Source organism: Setaria italica, chromosome VI (genome assembly GCF_000263155.2).
Source record: "Setaria italica strain Yugu1 chromosome VI, Setaria_italica_v2.0, whole genome shotgun sequence".
NCBI lineage: Eukaryota > Viridiplantae > Streptophyta > Magnoliopsida > Poales > Poaceae > Setaria > Setaria italica.
The window spans coordinates 32,779,347-32,797,251 of NC_028455.1; the positions used below are offsets into that span (position 1 = coordinate 32,779,347).

The 17,905-nt window shown below is 47.8% G+C and overlaps 1 protein-coding gene across 1 annotated transcript; it reads left to right on the forward strand.

The window, feature by feature from the left end:
- The first annotated feature begins 3,388 nt into the window (after nucleotides 1-3,388).
- Nucleotides 3,389-6,846, forward strand: LOC101757486 (probable L-type lectin-domain containing receptor kinase S.5). The gene is made up of 2 exons (XM_004973844.3): nucleotides 3,389-5,093; nucleotides 5,572-6,846. Exons 1-2 carry the CDS (start codon nucleotides 3,713-3,715, stop codon nucleotides 6,417-6,419), a joined length of 2,229 nt encoding a protein of 742 aa, XP_004973901.1. The 5' UTR covers nucleotides 3,389-3,712; the 3' UTR covers nucleotides 6,420-6,846.
- Nucleotides 6,847-17,905: the final 11,059 nt, after the last annotated feature.

Here is a 17,905-nt window from a genome sequence, read left to right on the forward strand (position 1 = left end):
GTCCTAGTAGGATTACATGGTATGAGTCCTAGTAGGATTACATGGTATGAGTCATAGTAGGAGTTCGTCTTCTTCCTTCCTTGTGGGTATTGGGGATCTATCCCGACAAGCCTCCGAGCGCTTCATAGCCGAATGCAGCAGTCTTCGAGTACTTTTAAGATCCTCGCTGAGTAGTTTTGGTGCTCTTTGAGTACTTTGTCTAGCTGAATCTTCAAAGTTCTTCAAAGCTGCCATGAGGCTAAGGTGTGGTCAAGCCTTGATCATCTCAATATTGTAGTCTTCATATATGGAGGGTGGCGAAATTCGCACTCCATATGGAGTAGCCCCCGAGCCTTAGGTTGAATCGAAGAATCAAGCTGAGGGTCAATAAAATCTTGAATCTTCTTCTTTCGTCTTGAAAAAAAATCAACTGATGGGTGTAGCTTATCAGCTCCCGAGCCTTGGATTGATTGAATAATCAATTCAAGGGTAGCTTAGCCTTCACGCAAGTCATCATTTGAGTAGTTTTGCAGCGTTCAGCCCCAGAGCTTATGCGCCAGGTGAGCCAGAGGAACCACGTCGAGTACTTATTGGTGCTTAGCCCCCGAGCTTGGAAGCTAGCTGAACCATTGGAGATATTCCCGAGTAGTAATTGGCACTTAGCTCCCGAGTCTGGAGCTAGCGAAGCTACTGAAAATATTTCTGAGTAGTAATTGGCACTTAACCCCCGAGCCTGGGGGCTAGCGAAGCCAGTGGAAGTATTTTTAGTAGTAATTGGCGCTTAGTCCCCGAATTTGGGAACTAGCTGTGACTTTAGAGGTACGCTGAGCGTTCTGGAGCGTCGTCGTCAAAGTTTGACTTCAAGAGTTTGCTGCCCTCCGGCGAGTAGAGCACGTGTTGCGAGCAAGAGTTTGCTGCCTAGCGTGCCAGATGTCGGAAACGGGCGGTGGGGAGGGGAGAGGAGAAGGGAGAGAGAGGGAATGAGGAATGAGAGGAGGGTCAGGGCCGAGCGCACGGCGGCAGAGTGCAGCAGGGGTTCTTCCGGCAGGTGATTTTTTGCAAAAGCGATGCGAAATCGGAATTTTCCCTCTTAGTATTGAAATATTTTGGAACTCATGGGACGTGCCGCTATGAAATCGAATCGTGGTTACCATTGTCCAGGAGGCTCCCTAGACCCGAAGTCGATTGGTGGAAAATTGGAGGATTTTTTTACAAAATTCCACGCACCTGCCTGCTATTGGCGAGCCGCGCCACTAGCAGCCGGATCCGCGCGATCGGAGGGCGACGTGGCCCGCGCCAATGGTCGCCGCAGGACCCTGGAATCGGGGGTCTTGATTACATGGCCTTGCCTCTTCTGTGCGGTGCAGACACATCAGCTATGTCCGGGCCACACAGCCCAACAACTGAGCAGTATGGCTCCACCTGTTCATTGGAGACTGAGCATGCATATGCATGGACCATGACTGTAGCAGTACACAATTGATTTGACGTGAGCAAGGTGTTTGCACACTTGATCCGCCTTGTAACAAGTATACCTCCCGTAGTTGGTGGCCAAGGAAGTATGTACAGTCCAAAGGCAAAAGAGGGTATGCTGTATGCATGGACTGTTACACCTAGCTGATTGCAGGACAGCACAGAGATCAGCAATACTTCTCCCGTTGCAGATACTGCACTGCAGAGGCAACAATACCATCAGGTCAGTAATTTTCTTACTGTCATCAGCATGGCATTCAGTGGTGCTACCATAGAACTTCATCATATGAGTGTGCAATTTTCCAGAGAGTCCGTAACCAGAGGGGGGAGGGAGGGAGCATACAGTAGAATTTGGGCAATCTTAACTCTCCCGCAAGTTATTTTCTGTAATAAGTTTGGCACCTGCTGCTAAGCTGCATGCCCTCATCATTGTTCAACAAAAGTGGTGTCGCCATCGAGATCGAGGCGCACCAGCTTGCATACGCATCTTTTTCCACCTGATGATGCTTCTCTCCAGTCTCCCCGCCGCGTCATTTTCACACCGCAAAAGCGCAACGAGCTGCTGATCCTCTTTGCGGGGGAAAAAAGAGAGGAAAAGATGAGAAAGTGCCATGCCATGAGCTGCTCAACAGCTCGACGAGCCTGCACGGAGCTGACGGCATGTGCGGGCCACTCCGAAGGAACTCTTGGTCCCTGCGGCAGTTGGTGTGAATCCCTGAACGATGCAGCGGTTGAAGAGCAGAGATTGACCTGGAACCCTGGACGGATCCGATCTTTCATCAGGGTCGCAGCTCCAGGTCGAGCTCATTCATCCATGGAACAGCGTATCCAGCGTGGATTCTGCGGAGAAGGCTGGGAAATGGCGCTGCGAATCGGGCTCGATCACGATGCATGTGTCATTGACCATTTTGAAGGCGATGAGCTGGTTGCTGAAAGGTGAAAGTCTGGCTAATCGGTCAGCTGCTGACCGGTGGCGATCGATGAGCATGCAGTGACCACTGACCAAGACCAACCGCCCGTTCGCCCATTCGCTGTCAATCCCTTCTGTCCTCTCCTCTGTCTCACTCGACGCTGAACAGGAACCCAAGAACTGCAATCTACTACGGAGTATGCAGTTCTATTTCTAGTATTTTCCCCCCCAAAATCAGTCGCGATAGTACAACCAGATGTTGGTCTTTCAAGTTACACATGGTCGGGGCGACGACAAGCTGCGAGCTGCAGTTTGATCCAAGGACAGTGGAACTGCAAACCGTTCACATTCCAATTCAATTTGCACCATCGTGCTTGCCGGGACCAACTCAAGTACAGTACACACGTTCTTTGAGTCGCTATCCGGGATTGCTTGATGCTGAAGCCTGATGCTAACATGGGCATCGCATTCAGTAATCTAAACATGCTGTTTTCATCATTTGGCCAATTGGCCCATCCACTCCATTTGCATAATCATGCTTCTTTCAACAAAAGAATGTAACCATGTTAACTTTTTTTTTCCCAGAAAAAAGAAAACTGTTGAGTGCTACTGTATTTTTGTTTGAAAAAAAAGACAGCGCCACTGTTTTTCAGTCCGGCTACAAATTGGAATGTCTTGTCTTTCGAGGGAAAAAAAACAAATTGGAATGTCTTTGATCGGAAAGGCTTAGGGTGTTTGTTTGTTTAGCACCTCCTAAAATTCCTGTCACATCGAATGTTTAGATACTAATTAGGAGTATTAAACATAGACTAATTACAAAATCAATTGCATAGATGGAGACTAATTTGCGAGACGAATCTATTAAGCCTAATTAGTTCATGATTTGACAATGTGATGCTACAGTAAACATGTGCTAATGATGGATTAATTAGGCTTAATAGATTCGTCTTGTGAATTAGACTCCATCTGTGCAATTAGTTTTATAATTAGCTCATATTTAGTTCTCCTAATTAGCCTTCAAATATTTGTGACATATATTTTAGTCAGCACTACAGATCCAAACACCCCCTGGTATCTGCCAGAGACGGCACCTTCATCTCGGCTTCTTCTGCTCTCCGCTCTGTTCCTCACGCAAGAGGACAGGACAGGAGAAGACACTGGTGTGAACGCAGCTTTGCTACTGAACAAAGCTTCCAATTTTTTTCTCTCGTCTTTACCGGTAGGCGGGCGAAGATTCTCTCAGGGAAAGCCGGTGGAAATAAGGAGGGCGGCCGTGCAGCAGCGCCCACAGGCCGCACACGGGCGCCAACCCCAGCAGTGGCGGTGGTCTCGGCCTCCTGCTCCTCGTTCATGGCCGCCCGCTTCCTCGTACACCTGCTCCTCCTAGCTGCCGCCAGCGCCGTCGCCGTCACCTCGGCCGCAGCCTCGGCTTCCCTCGCCACCAATGCCACCGCGGGCCCGCTCGCGCCCGCGGCTCCCGGCGGCGGCGACGGCAATGTCACCGGGTTCAGCTTCTCACGCTTCGTCGGCGCGAACCGCGGCGCCAACGTGACGGTGCTCGGCGACGCCAGCATCAGCCAGGGCGCGCTCCAGATCACCCCGGACACCATCAACGACGCCGCCACCTTCCTCACCCACAAGTCCGGCCGCGTGCTCTACGCGACGCCGTTCAAGCTCTGGCACCGCGAGGGCCGCCATGGCGACGAGGCCAACGCCACCGCCGGCGACGGCAAGAGGGTCGCGTCCTTCAGCACCGTCTTCAGCATCAACATCTTCCGGCCCAACGGCACGGAGCCCGCGGAGGGGTTCGCGTTCGTCATCGCGCCGTCCGCGGACGAGCCGCCCACCGGGAGCTCCGGCGGGTACCTCGGCCTCACCAACGCCGCCACCGACGGCAACGCCACCAACCAGATCGTCGCCGTCGAGCTCGACACCGAGAAGCAGCCCTACGACCCGGACGACAACCACGTCGGGCTCAACGTCAACAGCGTCGTCTCCGTCGCCAACGCCTCGCTCAAGCCTCTCGGCATCGAGATCTCGCCGGCCAAGCCGACGAACTACACCGTCTGGGTCGACTACGACGGCGGCGCGCGCCGCATTGCCGTGTACATGGCCGTCGCCGGGAAGGCGAAGCCCGGGCGGGCGGTCCTCGCCGCGCCGCTGGACCTCGCGGCGACCGTGGCGGAGTGGTCCTACTTGGGGTTCTCGGCGTCGACGGGGAGCAAGTACCAGCTCAACTGCGTCCTGGCGTGGAACATGACGCTGGAGAAGCTTCCCTGTGACGACGGCGACGGCGACGCCAGGCGGCGCACGGTCGGGCTCGCCGTCGGGGTGCCCGTGGGGGTGACCGTGCTCGCCGCCGCGGCCGTTCTGGCGTACGTCTGCGTGGCGAAGCGGCGGAAGGCGGCGCACGGCGGCGGCGACGACAGCAGCGCCATCACCGGCACGATGATCCGGAGCCTCGCCGGCGGGCCGCGGGAGTTCGAGTACCGCGAGATCCGCAAGGCGACCAACAACTTCGACGAGAAGATGAAGCTGGGGCAGGGCGGGTACGGGGTGGTGTACCGGGGCGTGGTGGTCGGCGACCACACCTGCCCCGGCGGCGCCGGGAGCGCGGTGGAGGTGGCCGTCAAGAAGTTCTCGCGGGCGAACACGCAGGGCCAGAACGACTTCCTCGCCGAGCTCAGCATCATCAACCGCCTCCGCCACAAGCACCTCGTCCGCCTCGTCGGTAAGCCTGCTCACCTCCGGCCGCCGCCGCTTGCTTAACCATTCCTTGATTCTTTATTCGTCTGTGGTGATGCTCGCTCGCACATGGTTTGTCCATTAACAATGGCAACTCGAACGCAATTCACTCGGCTTTCCAGGCGATGCATGTGCGCGGAACCTGTTGACCCTCTCCACTTTCGTTAAGACTTTACAGCTCCAATGCGTTCAAACTTTGCTAATCAATCAATGAACCACCACTCGCTGATTAACAACATTCATTTGTGTGCATAATACACCTCATTACAAACAAACACTGAGCAGCCTTCATGATCCATTTTCGTTTTCTTTACCAAACTTTTGCAAAAATGACATTAGAACTGTCACTGCAGTGTCATTGTTACAACTTACAAAGAAATAAAAATCATTTGCAAAACTAATTTGTTGCAAACACCCCAAATGGTTTTGGAGATTAAACTTTGACATTAAATTGGTCAATGCAGGGTGGAGCCACGACAACGGCGAGCTGCTGCTGGTGTACGAGTTCATGCCGAACGGGAGCCTGGACCAGCACCTGTTCGGCCCGGCGCCGGGGCGGCAGCTGCTGGGGTGGGAGCTCCGCTACAGCATCGTCAAGGGCGTGGCGTCGGCTCTCCACTACCTCCACGACGAGTACGACCAGCGGGTGGTGCACCGCGACCTCAAGGCCTCCAACATCCTCCTCGACGCCGCCTTCGGCGCCCGGCTCGGCGACTTCGGCCTGGCGCGCGCCATCGAGACGGACAAGACCTCCTACATCGAGGAGGCCGGCGGCGGCGTGCACGGCACCGTCGGCTACATCGCGCCCGAGTGCTTCCACACAGAGAAGGCGACGCGCGAGTCCGACGTCTACGCGTTCGGCGCCGTCGTGCTTGAGGTCGTCTGCGGGCGCCGCCCGCGCTGCGACGTCGAGGGCTTCCACTTCCTCGTGGACTGGGTGTGGCGCCTGCACCGCGACGGCCGCGCGCTCGAGGCCGTCGACGCGCGCCTCGAGGGCGCGTTCGACAGGGAGCAGGCGGAGCGGCTCATCCTGCTGGGGCTCGCCTGCAGCCACCCGACACCGGGGGAGCGGCCCAGGACGCCGGCCATCCAGCAGGTCCTGCTCGGGTCCGTGCCGCCGCCGGCGGTGCCGCCCTTCAAGCCGTCCTTCGTGTGGCCGGCGACCGACGGCGGGCTCGACACCGTGTCGTCCACGGCGGGGACGACGGCGAGCCAGGTCAGCTTGACGTCGGCGTCCACGTGGAGCGGCAACTTCATGAAGGGCAGCCTGAGGCACGCGTTCGAGCAGGAGGTCTCCGATTCCTTGCCGTGACCGCCATTGTTTGCTGTCATACGCGAGCTGTTTCTTGACACGTCGATCTGCCGATGACCGATGTCATGTCGCCGTGGAGACTAATTGTGCAAAACAGAGCGAGCTCCACGATGGCGAAATGTCAGCTTATGTTTTGTTTCCACTCTTATTACTGCTCTTTCATCCCTCGTATTTTTTTACTCCTCTGTAATTATCTTAGATTTCTTAGGGTGTGTTTGGATGGAGGGACGAGACGGACGGGACAGGATCATCCCGGATGATCCTGTCCCATCTCATCCTAGCTCATGTTTGGTTTGAGGGATAAGTTCATCCCTATTTCATGTTTGATTGGAGGGATGAAAGATGGTAGGATGTCCCGTCCTATGTATGATTGGAGTAATTGGGATGGATGTCCAGATATGATCACTCATTGTGTTCAGTTGGTAAAGTTACCTCCTTTGAAAGATCACAAGGACCACCAGCAAGCAACAAGCATGCACTGTACCATACCGATCAAACCCCATCAATAACTGAAATCAATAAACCATGACAAATAAACAATCTATAAACACATCCTCATCAAAAGATCACTCCATAAACATTCCATAAAACACATCAATAAACCATACCGATTAATCAAGTAGGAGGCATTCCGTGCATTCCATAACTGAAATGAGCACATTGCAATCACACAATACCATGTATAAGAGGGTTACAACCCACAAAGCTAATAAATTTAAAGCAAATTAAAACCCCAGTGCACTTTTAGTGGTACAAGCAAAAGAAAGCTCGCAGCCAATAGTTCTCCTGGTGCATCATTCATTCTTTAACACCTAGGAAACTTGTCGGCGATGAAGAAAGCAACCCGGTTCAACTTGTGATTGAAAGGCAGCTTATAGAAGGCCTTACCAATGTGAGGATTGGCAACTAGGTATGCATAATAGTAGAATATGTGTGCCTCCTCAAAGTCTGGAAGGCAGAACATTTAGCAGATCTTCAGGCAGCTCAACACTGTATTTAGAAACTATCAAAATTAGTAGCAGCTAGTCTATTCCTAAGGTGGTGTCGTCCTTCCATATTTTTACACAAGTTGTATCATCCTTCCACCCATAACCAATGCATTCTCTCCTCACACCCCTCTCCCTTTTTCTAGACTGAATCACTATTATTATCATTGACAAAAACATATGAGCTCAGCACAAATCAAAACCTTGATCTTCTGTTCCATCTACAATACAACAATCAAACAAAAACATACATGGCACCGTGTCATACCTATTCATCAATATAGAGGATACATTGTTTCCAGGGAAATTAGAATGCCAATACATGCTACAAATTATGCAGAAGCCATGGCTAGGGTTTCATACCTTGGGATCCAAAGATGACGCGGAAGAAGCTGGCGGTGGGGAAGAAGCCGGCGGTGAGGAAGAAGCTGGCGTCGAGGAAGAAGCCGGTGGTGGGGAAGCAGCCTTGTGCCGGGGATGGTCGGATAAACTCTATTGGGGGGGGGGCACATATCTTGTTGGTGCGGCGAGGATGGACGAGGAGGAGCGAAGGTTGACGAGCGGCCGGATCTACATCGGGCCGGCACAGTCTCGGCCAGCGAGTAGAGGGGCGCCACCAGGTGCCTGGTGCGTGGTACGGCGCCGCCGAGGAGGAACGGGAGGGTCGGGCGGGTGTGTGTGGTGCGAAGGGGTGCGATGGGGAGGTGAGGGGTGAGGCGGAGGGGTCAAAGCAGTGAGGCGTGAGGTGCACGTGACGCGGGCGCGGGATGGGGATGGATCGGTCCGGCCGTTTTGGGCGGATCGTTTCGTCTCGGATCCACAGAGAATATTTTCTATCTGGGATCGTTCCATCCCCTGTGACTACCAACCAAACACGTCAAAAAAGGGATGACTCTATCCCATCCCTCCATCCAAACATACCGTTCTTGCCTGTCAACGGAGGCCCGGAAGGGAGTCGGCTAGCCACTTCTCTTTCACTATGCTAGTAATGTTTTCTTCTTTTTGAGGATCTAGTAATGTTTTTTCATCTTCTTTTTTCGAACGGAATTTTTAACCAACACTCGAGTAATATTTGTTTTGCTTTTTCAATCGAATTTTTCTATGCGTTGTTGCACGTGGCCACGCCAAGCTGCTGCTTGCCACGCTGGCCAGCAAGCTGTTGGGCCTGCACAAAGCCTAGCAGTCCTGGGCTACCTGACCGAAAGGGAGAGAAGAAAGAAGAGCGAGCATGAACGGGGAATTTTAACACGCGCGTCAGGAGGGTTCCAGCCCTCAATTCCCGACAGTCCCTGTCCGCTCCCCCAAACTTTCTTTTTGAAAGTCCCGCAACATTCCATTTTTTATTATGATAACTTATATATATAAATTTAACATATAATTTCGTACTAATATTTTTTTATAAGATAATTTTTAGCATAATTTTGATGACATGCAAATTTATACGTACAACTTCTACGTAAAATTCGTAAAATTTTTAAATGATAATTTTTAATTTTATTTTTAAAAATTTATAACTTATACACATAATTTATACGTATAATTTTTTCCTAACAACAACTTACATGATAAATTTTATAACACAACATTCCTGATATACACAACTTATGCGCATAACGTCCACCACACTTTCACAATAATATTGTTAAACAGTTTATGCACATAAATTTTATTACTTGAAATACAAATATAAAAAATTAATTGAATAGAAAAAATGAAAAAAAAAACACCCAGCCCGAGGTCCGTGCGGGGACAGCAGCAAAACCAGTGCCCCGCGGTCCTCACGTGGGCAGCAGCCAAGCAACAGCACGGGGCCTCTCGCTGCCTGGCAACTCGCGTCGCGCGCCAGGACGCGCGCCAGCGCGCGCGTGTAGTATTAGCTTTGCGAGCACGAACGGGCGGCCAGCTAGCTGATGGTTTTGTTTCAGAGTCCGGCGTGAAAGAGGTTTTTTTTTATTTTAACCCTTTTTAATCTAAAATTTTATAAATAATCCATCTCAATCTATATTTATAAGAAATAGTTCTTTTGATCAGACCAAGCTCTATGACACGACTAATAATCGAGTCATACCACATGTAATAGTGTAACCAATATACCACGATGGCATAAACAAAAATCGAATACAATATAAAGCCTGATGTGCCGAGCTAGTCTCGCCAAACCATCTACTGTGACTAACCAGATGGCGTGACCAGCTCTAAGCTGCTAGCTGCCTGCCTGCACTCCTAGGTGCATAAAAAGACATATCACTTTACCTATTTCATTCCCCCATTTTAATTAGCTAATGACTTTCTAAATTCGCTAAACTCGACAAGTATATTCTATAGAGTGCATAAGTTCCATTTTAAGAGTTTGCACTCCAAAATATGGTGCGGAAATTTGGAAATCCAATTTCTAAATAGGCTAAGTGTTATTAGTCGTACTTGTAGAGATCAAAACCAAGGGATGGAAACTTTGATTCAGTTATCCGTCCATGCTCCACGGCTGTGCATGTCGTTTGTGTCATCCGTAAACATCTCACGGTGTTTGTTTGGTTTTTTCTTTTATCTTTTTGGGGATTATTTTGTGTTCTTAACTCAGAAGGAAATCATATTTATTACTTGTGAATCGTAATTAAGAGTTGAAGTGGATTAAGTTGGTATGAATGATCTTTTTGAATTGTGATTTGTTAGTGTGAATCATACGTGTATTTGAACGGTTGTTGCTGGTTTGTACTGGGAAACAAAATTGATGTGGCTGAGCTGGACCGAGCCAAGCCAAATTAGCTTATTTTTTCTCATTTTGTTAACGAGTCGAATGGAGCTAGCTTGTTTAGACAACAAGCCGCATCGAGTTGAGTCGAGCTGGCTCGTTAACCAACCCCATGTTCAGATGCATGCTGCACATACGTGTATATCAAGCAAATATCGTCCAAGCTCTGGCTATCTTTCTCAAGTCATGGCTACAGTTTAGGCAGCAGATTGGATTCCTTGAGCTCGAGTGCGTGAGAGGCTTACAACAAGGTGCTCGTAAGTGTGCATGGTTGTGTTGTGTGTGTCCGTGGCGGCTGTCCCGTCCGTCAACCCCTGTCGCGGGGAAGGGTGTGCGACGTGCGCCCCTTCACGCACGAGAGTTGGCATGCTACCGCTCAGTCAACGACCGCCCCATGCAGTTGGGGCTGCGCTTCCCGACCTCCTGCCAAGAGGTCGGATAGCCTTCTCTGGCCGGTGCTCGTACCAAGACCCCCTTGGCCCGCTTCCTAGATTTAGGTTGGTGTTGGGGCGGGCGAGACTGTACCGCCCAACCCTTGATGTGGACGTGTCGGTGGGTAGGTGCACCAGGGTCACGCTCCCAACGCGTCATACTGGTCATGATGGCTCCCCTCCTCGAGGCCACGTGGGATCGGTCCTTTGGGTGAGGCGTCGGAGGGAGGTCCGCTGAGGGAGGTCGGAGGGGTGCCACGTGGCCCATCCATCCCTGAGGTCGGAGAGTGGGCCATTAGGAGTCGCTCCCTTGGGGGTACCCGTGGCACAGGTACCCATCACAATGACATGCGGGTCCCACCTCCATTATTTATGGATGTAGGTTAAATTCTTGCATGGGCACTAAGATATTAAGACCCCTTATGGAAATCTTCATAATTACACGTGTTAGTTTCTCTGAATCACCAGCTATAAAAACATTAACTCAAAATAATATCAAAGCAACAATTTACTATGACATGATGATGACGCTATCGTCATAGGGTCTCTGCAAAATAAAACCACCAATAACTCATATGTTCCATCCGCAAAATAAAATCACCAATAACTCATATGTTCCACCTACATTATATCTACGCTAGCTCCATATTGTATATGGATGACAACAACCAACGCAGCTTAACCGGAGGGTATGTGCCAATCTTATTTCTTGTCTTCTTTTGTTTTCACGAAGTAAGCTCATGCTTAAAATCTTTAGTGTCGGTAAACTCCTTCCCAACCAATTTTAGTCAGAATTGGAGTTCATGACAATCAATAACACTTAGCCTATTTTGAAACTAGATTTTTCATTTTCTACACCATGTTTTAGAGTGAAAACACGTAAAATGGAACATGTACACTATATATATTATATTTGCCAAGTTTGAAGAATTTAAAAGGTCATTAGCTAGTTAAAAGAGAGAACCGAATACGGCTAAATGAACTGAAATTTTGTGCACTTGAATAAGCCAGCAACCTGGCTGTTGTTGCTTGTCATGCTGGAATGCATGTCGTGACTTCTTGTGAGTCACGCCGAGCTGTTTGACGTGACTAGCATCACATTACTTGGACATGTCCACGCCACGTGTAAATCATCCGCGCCACGTGGAAATCAATTTTATATTTACACTAGCATGGTATTTTAATCGCGCTATTACATGTAGCATGACTCAAGCATTAGTCGCGCCATAGAGCTTGGCGTGATAAAAAAGACTACTTCTTGGAAATATAGATTAGGAGGGTTAGTTATAAAATTTTAGATTAAAATGGGTCAAAATTTTAAAAAAATTCGGCGTGAATACGATTGTTGGCTTGTTGCAGTGCAGTGGATACGGCCGTTAGCGCGTGGATGACGAGTTAGATACTATCCGGTGGCTGTTCAAGATCAACGGATTAGTTTGATCTGGATCGATAAAAGGAGGCAGAAATTTTATGTGCGCCTACTTTTTAGACGAATCCATGAAGCTCAAATTTTCTTTTATCTGTTATGTTTTAATTTTTCATGTATTTGTTATGTTTTATTTTTTTCTTGTTTTTTTTTGATCTGTGCATTGTCTTCCGGGCCCAGCACGTATGTATTTTCTTGTGCCATTTCTCTCTTCTCTTACAACATTGTTGTTCACCAAGACGGTGTTAACAGGCGAAATTTCATGACGACATCCATCACTACCGGAAACAGTAAATTCGCCGAGTGTAAAAATTTTGCCGAGTGCATTCCTTCGGGCACTCGGCAAACGGCCTTTTTGCCGAGTGTATTTAACACGGCACTCGGCAAAATATTTACACTCGGCAAAGAGGTAGTTTGCCGAGTGCCATAAATCCGACACTCGGCAAACCTCTCAGTGACACACGGCAACATTCCGACACTCGGCAAATCAACGGCGCGTGCATCGCACGTGCGCCGTCCGTCACCGGACTGGGGCGGCCGTTAGTTCTTTGCCGAGTGTTGGACTCCGACACTCGGCAAAGACACGGTTCGCCGAGTGCCGCCCTCCGACACTCGGCAAATAGAGAATGTCGCCGAGTGGCAGCACAAGACACTCGGCAAAGGTGTCCATTCGCCGAGTGCCTAGACCTAGACACTCGGCAAACATAGTACTTCGCCGAGTGTAAAATTTTGGCACTCGGCGAACAAAAAAAAAATCCTCCCCTAGCCTCCACACTTTTTCTACTCCCCACATAGGACATTTTCTACAGCCATCCCAGCATCCACAGCCGTGTCACCGAGTACACAGCAATGGCGAGGGAGGTTCATGGGCCAGAGTTCGATCCGAGCTCTCAAGATATAGATCCTGAAATTGTGATGAGGGTGGGAGGAGGGAAGAAGCATGGCAGGTACTGGATTGGAGATAGCGTGATCGACACTGCCAGTACTCCCACCCTCTCCCAGATCCGAGCAAGGAGCACTGACTCGAGCCCCGCGATACGGGCACGGCCTACCGCTGCACAGTTACAGATGCAGGCTCTGCAGGTTATTCCTGTTTCTTTAATTTTTCATTCATTTTGTTCATATCTTGGCATTGGCAATAAGACATTGGGATGAAATATTGTAGGCCCAGGTGGAGGTAGAACGGAAGCGCCGGGAGGAACTAGAGGCGAGGATCGAGGCGGATCGGCAGCTAGAAAGGCAGAGGACGGAGCAGATGTTCCAATACATGCAGAGTGTCTTTCACAGTTTAGGTCAGACTCCACCACCTATGCCACCGAACCTATTCCCGCCACCTCCACCACCTCCTGCAGCTACTCCTGTGAGTCACTCTCAACCTTACAATCAATCTAGAGTTAAACTAGAAACTACATGCACTACAGACTTACACTAGAAAAGTGACTAATACAATCTCTATAACTTTGTGCAGAATCAATCGGCGGCGTCCAATGCAGAATCTTCTTGGGGGCAGTGGCCACCTGCACATACTCCTCAGCCTCCTCATCCTCCTCATCCTCCTCAGTGACTTGTGAACTAGAGGTGTTAGCTGTGGTAAAACTTGTGAATTACCTGTTTTGACCAGAACTTGTGAATGTTATTTGTGTGCTTGTGATGCTTGTGCTGCAATTTATATGCCTGTGGTGTAATTTATATGCATGTGCTTCTCTGGTTGTTTTTTTGAGAGGGGTCTTTTATACGTAACATTTTTGTTTTGTAGGGGGTGCTCGGGTACTTTGCCGAGTGTTAACACTCGGCAAAGCGCCCATTTTCTGTTGTATCGACGTTTTTGCCGAGTGCCATTGTCTTGGCACTCGGCAAAGGTGCCAAAAAATTTTTGCAGCAGGGCCCTTTGCCGAGTGCCAAGGGGGGGCACTCGGCAAAACACGCAACTTCGCCGAGTGCCGCAAGGATACACTCGGTAAAAGCCTAAACTAATCTGGCCGGCGGGACATCCTTTGCCGAGTGCCGCATAGAATACACTCGGCAAAGGGTATAGGTTCGCCGAGTGCAATGTGAAAAACACTCGGCAAAGATTGTAGGTTCGCCGAGTGCAATCTGACAAACACTCGGCAAAGATTGTAGGTTCGCCGAGTGCAATGTGAAAAAAACACTCGGCAAAGATTACAGGTTCGCCGAGTGTCTGCCGTCTGACACTCGGCAAAGGAGCCGTTACCGTCGCTGACCGTTAGCATCTTTTTGCCGAGTGTTATACTTTGCCGAGTGTATTGTGGCACTCGGCAAAGCGTTTGCCGAGTGCCCGATGATCGACACTCGGCAAACTCACTGTTTGCCGTAGGAAACTTTGCCGAGTAAACTTCGCCGAGTGTTACACTCGGCAAACCCTTTGCCGAGTGTAATTGGCCCTTCGCCGAGTGCCCCAGGCACTCGGCAAAGTTACTGTGTCCGGTAGTGCATGTTTCCTTGACGGGTAAAATATTTATTTTTTTATTTTGTGTAAATATCTTTAATCCAGACAAATAGTTAAAGAATTTATATTTTTTATGTTCAATGTATGTTTGATTTTTTCTATTTAACTGTATGTATGAATGGTCTTTCAATTTAATTGTGTGTGAAATGCAGTGGCAAGACCGGCCAAACCTTAGGTGGCCGTCCTTTTTGTTTTTTGTTTACCATGTCTGTTGTCTTAACGGCACGTTCGGCTGGACTTATAAGCCGGCTGAAAAGCTGAAATGGCTGATTTGTTATGAGAGAAAAATATTGTTCGGTGGCTGATAAGCCGGCTGATAAGCTGAAGCGAATAGAGATTTGGTTGATGTCATTCTATTTTTTCTGTCACATTTTCTTGTGGTCTTCATTAGAAAATTTATTGATTTTCTCTCACTCAATTTTTATCAACTAGCAAATGATACATGGCTTGATTCTGCTGGTTGATTGGCAGTTTACTCGGTGGAAGTTACCCATCCGGATTCAAGTCCTAGCTAGACCATATGTTTGTGGAGAGTAAGATAACTACGGTGATTTTATCAATATCGAGATATATCGGTTAGTGTTTTTCAGATTTGCTCTTAGAGATAGGATTTGTATGTGTGTATTTATACGTTGAATCTGCGTATGTGTACGTGGAGCACATGTGTCGTGCTGTGATTCATAAAAGAAAATTCTTCTTTTCTATTTTTTTTACACAAATTAGTGCACTTAGCTGGTTTGCACTTGTACAAGTTGTCTTCTGGTTTTTTTTATTGTTGCATCTTCTTGTTTCAATCGATTTTTTCTTATGACGCTCACATCATATTTTGACTTTTTTTCCTATCCGCATCAATCGTTTCCTGGCCCCTAATCATTGTCACGTGGCACGTTCGGGATGGTGAAAGAAATGGATTGACACAACAAAAAGAAAAACAGCCGAATGTTACGTAGTCATTCCCTTTTTCGAAACAACTATTTTTATTCCTTTTTCCCCTTTATAAGCAACTAGATTTGTATGGGCTGGCGCCATGGGTCCATTGCACAGAAAGGCCTACTGCAGTCGGCCCGTCGCTTCAAAGCCACAATACTCGCGTCGCTTCTAAAGCCCACAATACTCGAGCTGTTTGTTGACACATCGATCTGCCGATGACCGATGTCATGTCGCCGTGCAAAACAGAACGACCTCCACGATGGCAAGATGATCAGGAAGGAAGAAAGGAGGATTGAGCTAGGGATGCAGTTGTTCGTGTGGACGAAAATGTTAGCTTATGTTTTGTTTCCATTCTTACTACTCTTTCATGCCTCGTTGATTTTTTTATCCCCTTATCTTCCTTAGATTTCTAATTTGGTTCCTTGGCAACGAAGGCCCAGGAGCGAGTTGCCCAGCCACTTCTCTTCCACTCTGCTAATAATACCTTTTCTCCTTTTTGAGGTTCTAGCAATGTTTTTCTCTCTTCTTTTTCTTCTTCGAAACGACCATTTTTATTCTTTTTTCTTTATAAGTAGCTAAAGTGGAGTCTCCTATATAATTTGTAAAAGGTGGTTAAGCTTCATGACTTTAATCATTAGATCCAATTAAAAGTTTGCATCGATTATCCAACAAAATAGGTTCAACATTTTCTAAAATTTAGACCAATAGAAAAATAATAGATTCAACATTTTCTAAATATAGATCAATATTTTATGAAAACTACTAAATTCAATTTATTTCACTGCCTACTTCAACATTTTGACATTCAATATTTTTCCAAATAAAATTCAACATTTCAAAAATATATCTTTTGCATATCCTTGAACCACATTAGCTAGCCAGCAATGCATAGGGTGTTGGCATGTGCGCAACCATATAGGTAATTAGTACATATAATTTTTTATTTAGCATAGTAAGTATTTGAAGGCCGATCACAAAACAGCCTATGCCATAGGTAACTCTCCATTCCAGTCCTATTCTACGTAACCTGATCCATTGAGCGGAGGGCAGGCTGCAAGCGACGTTTCATTTGATCATTTCCTACCGCCGCAACCCTGCCTGCCCATCGATGCGCTCTGGCTGAAGTCCTTGGATGATAATGATCAACGAAAGTGTTGTACTACTTTTGCAAAATCTTTTTCTCATGACAACAAGTCTGATGTTGAGTTGGATGATTTTTTTCTTTGAATTAAAAGTGTTGCAAGTATCTTTGCTAGAAGAATTGATGTCAGCAACTGAGATTCTTCAGTTTGTTAAACTGTAGATTGCTACCCTAATGTCTCCATTGCATATCGAATTCTCTTAACAATTCCAGTGACAGTAGTATCAACCGAAAGGAGTTTCTTCAAATTGAAATAATTGAAAAATTGTTTGAGATCAACTATGTTACAAGAAAGATTGAACGGCTTAGCTATGTGCAACATCGAGAAGGATGTTTTGGACGACATTAATCTTGATACTGTTCTTGAAGATTTTGCATCAAAAAATGCCCAAAGATGATTTTTTACAAAGCACCGAAGCATTAAATTTTTATTTGAGGTAATCATAATAGTTATTGTTTTTAAATTTTTTGTTACACTATTATTATATTTTATGAACTATACATAATTTTTATTATTCGTACTATATACCTTAATTTTGATATCCCATCTTCTTGCTTACCCAAAGCCCTTAGCCGACCCTGCATGTGCGTGGGTGACGGTGCACGCGGGGGACGTGCGCGACGGCTGGGCAGGCAAGCAGGGTGACACACAGGGGATAGCGGCAGCGCCCACGAGAATGGCGCGGTGGCAGGCGGACAAGCCAGCAGCGTTGGCTGGAACAGTGTTGGGTAGGCGCAGGGGTCCCTAGCGAGCGAGGCCGGTGCCCGCAAGTAGCAACCGAGCAGAGGAGGCGGCGGCAGCTCCAACATGATAGGGCTGATGAAGACGAAGAGCATCTAATGATGAGATTAATCTTAAATAATGGAAGTTCAATAAAAAAAATAAACTTTCAAAAGTTATATATACTAGCACAATACTCGTGTGTTGCCACGGACCACGGTTAAAACTAAATAAATAACATTACTTGTCTTAAAAAACTTAAATTTGGTTCCGACTCCAATAATTTATTATCCTATATTTTACACTTTTATATATTTTATTTAATCCTTTCTACTTGCTTGAAAAGCATAAAGACATATTATAAGAATCACACCTCCCAACCTTAGTCTTTACCGAGTGATTGTGTCGAACCAACACATAAGGTAATCTGCGTATTGATACATCTTTAATTTCATTTAGGCTAGTCCCAGTGCAAGGTTTCATTGCACTGTTTCCAAGGATGCCACATCATCCCATGAGGTGTATTCTCATGAATGAAACAGGAAGTCCCACTGCACAGTTTCATTTCACGATTTCATAGGATGCCCATGACATTTAATTGTGAGGCATGTGATTGGATATGGTTAGATGAAATG

Excerpts from the sequence above, each read along its gene's own strand:
- LOC101757486 (XM_004973844.3), top strand. The coding sequence starts at position 3,713 with ATGGCCGCCCGCTTCCTCGTACACCTGCTCCTCCTAGCTGCCGCCAGC. Across the intron at positions 5,094-5,571 it reads GCACCTCGTCCGCCTCGTCG|GGTGGAGCCACGACAACGGC; the intron begins GTAAGCCTGCTC and ends TGGTCAATGCAG.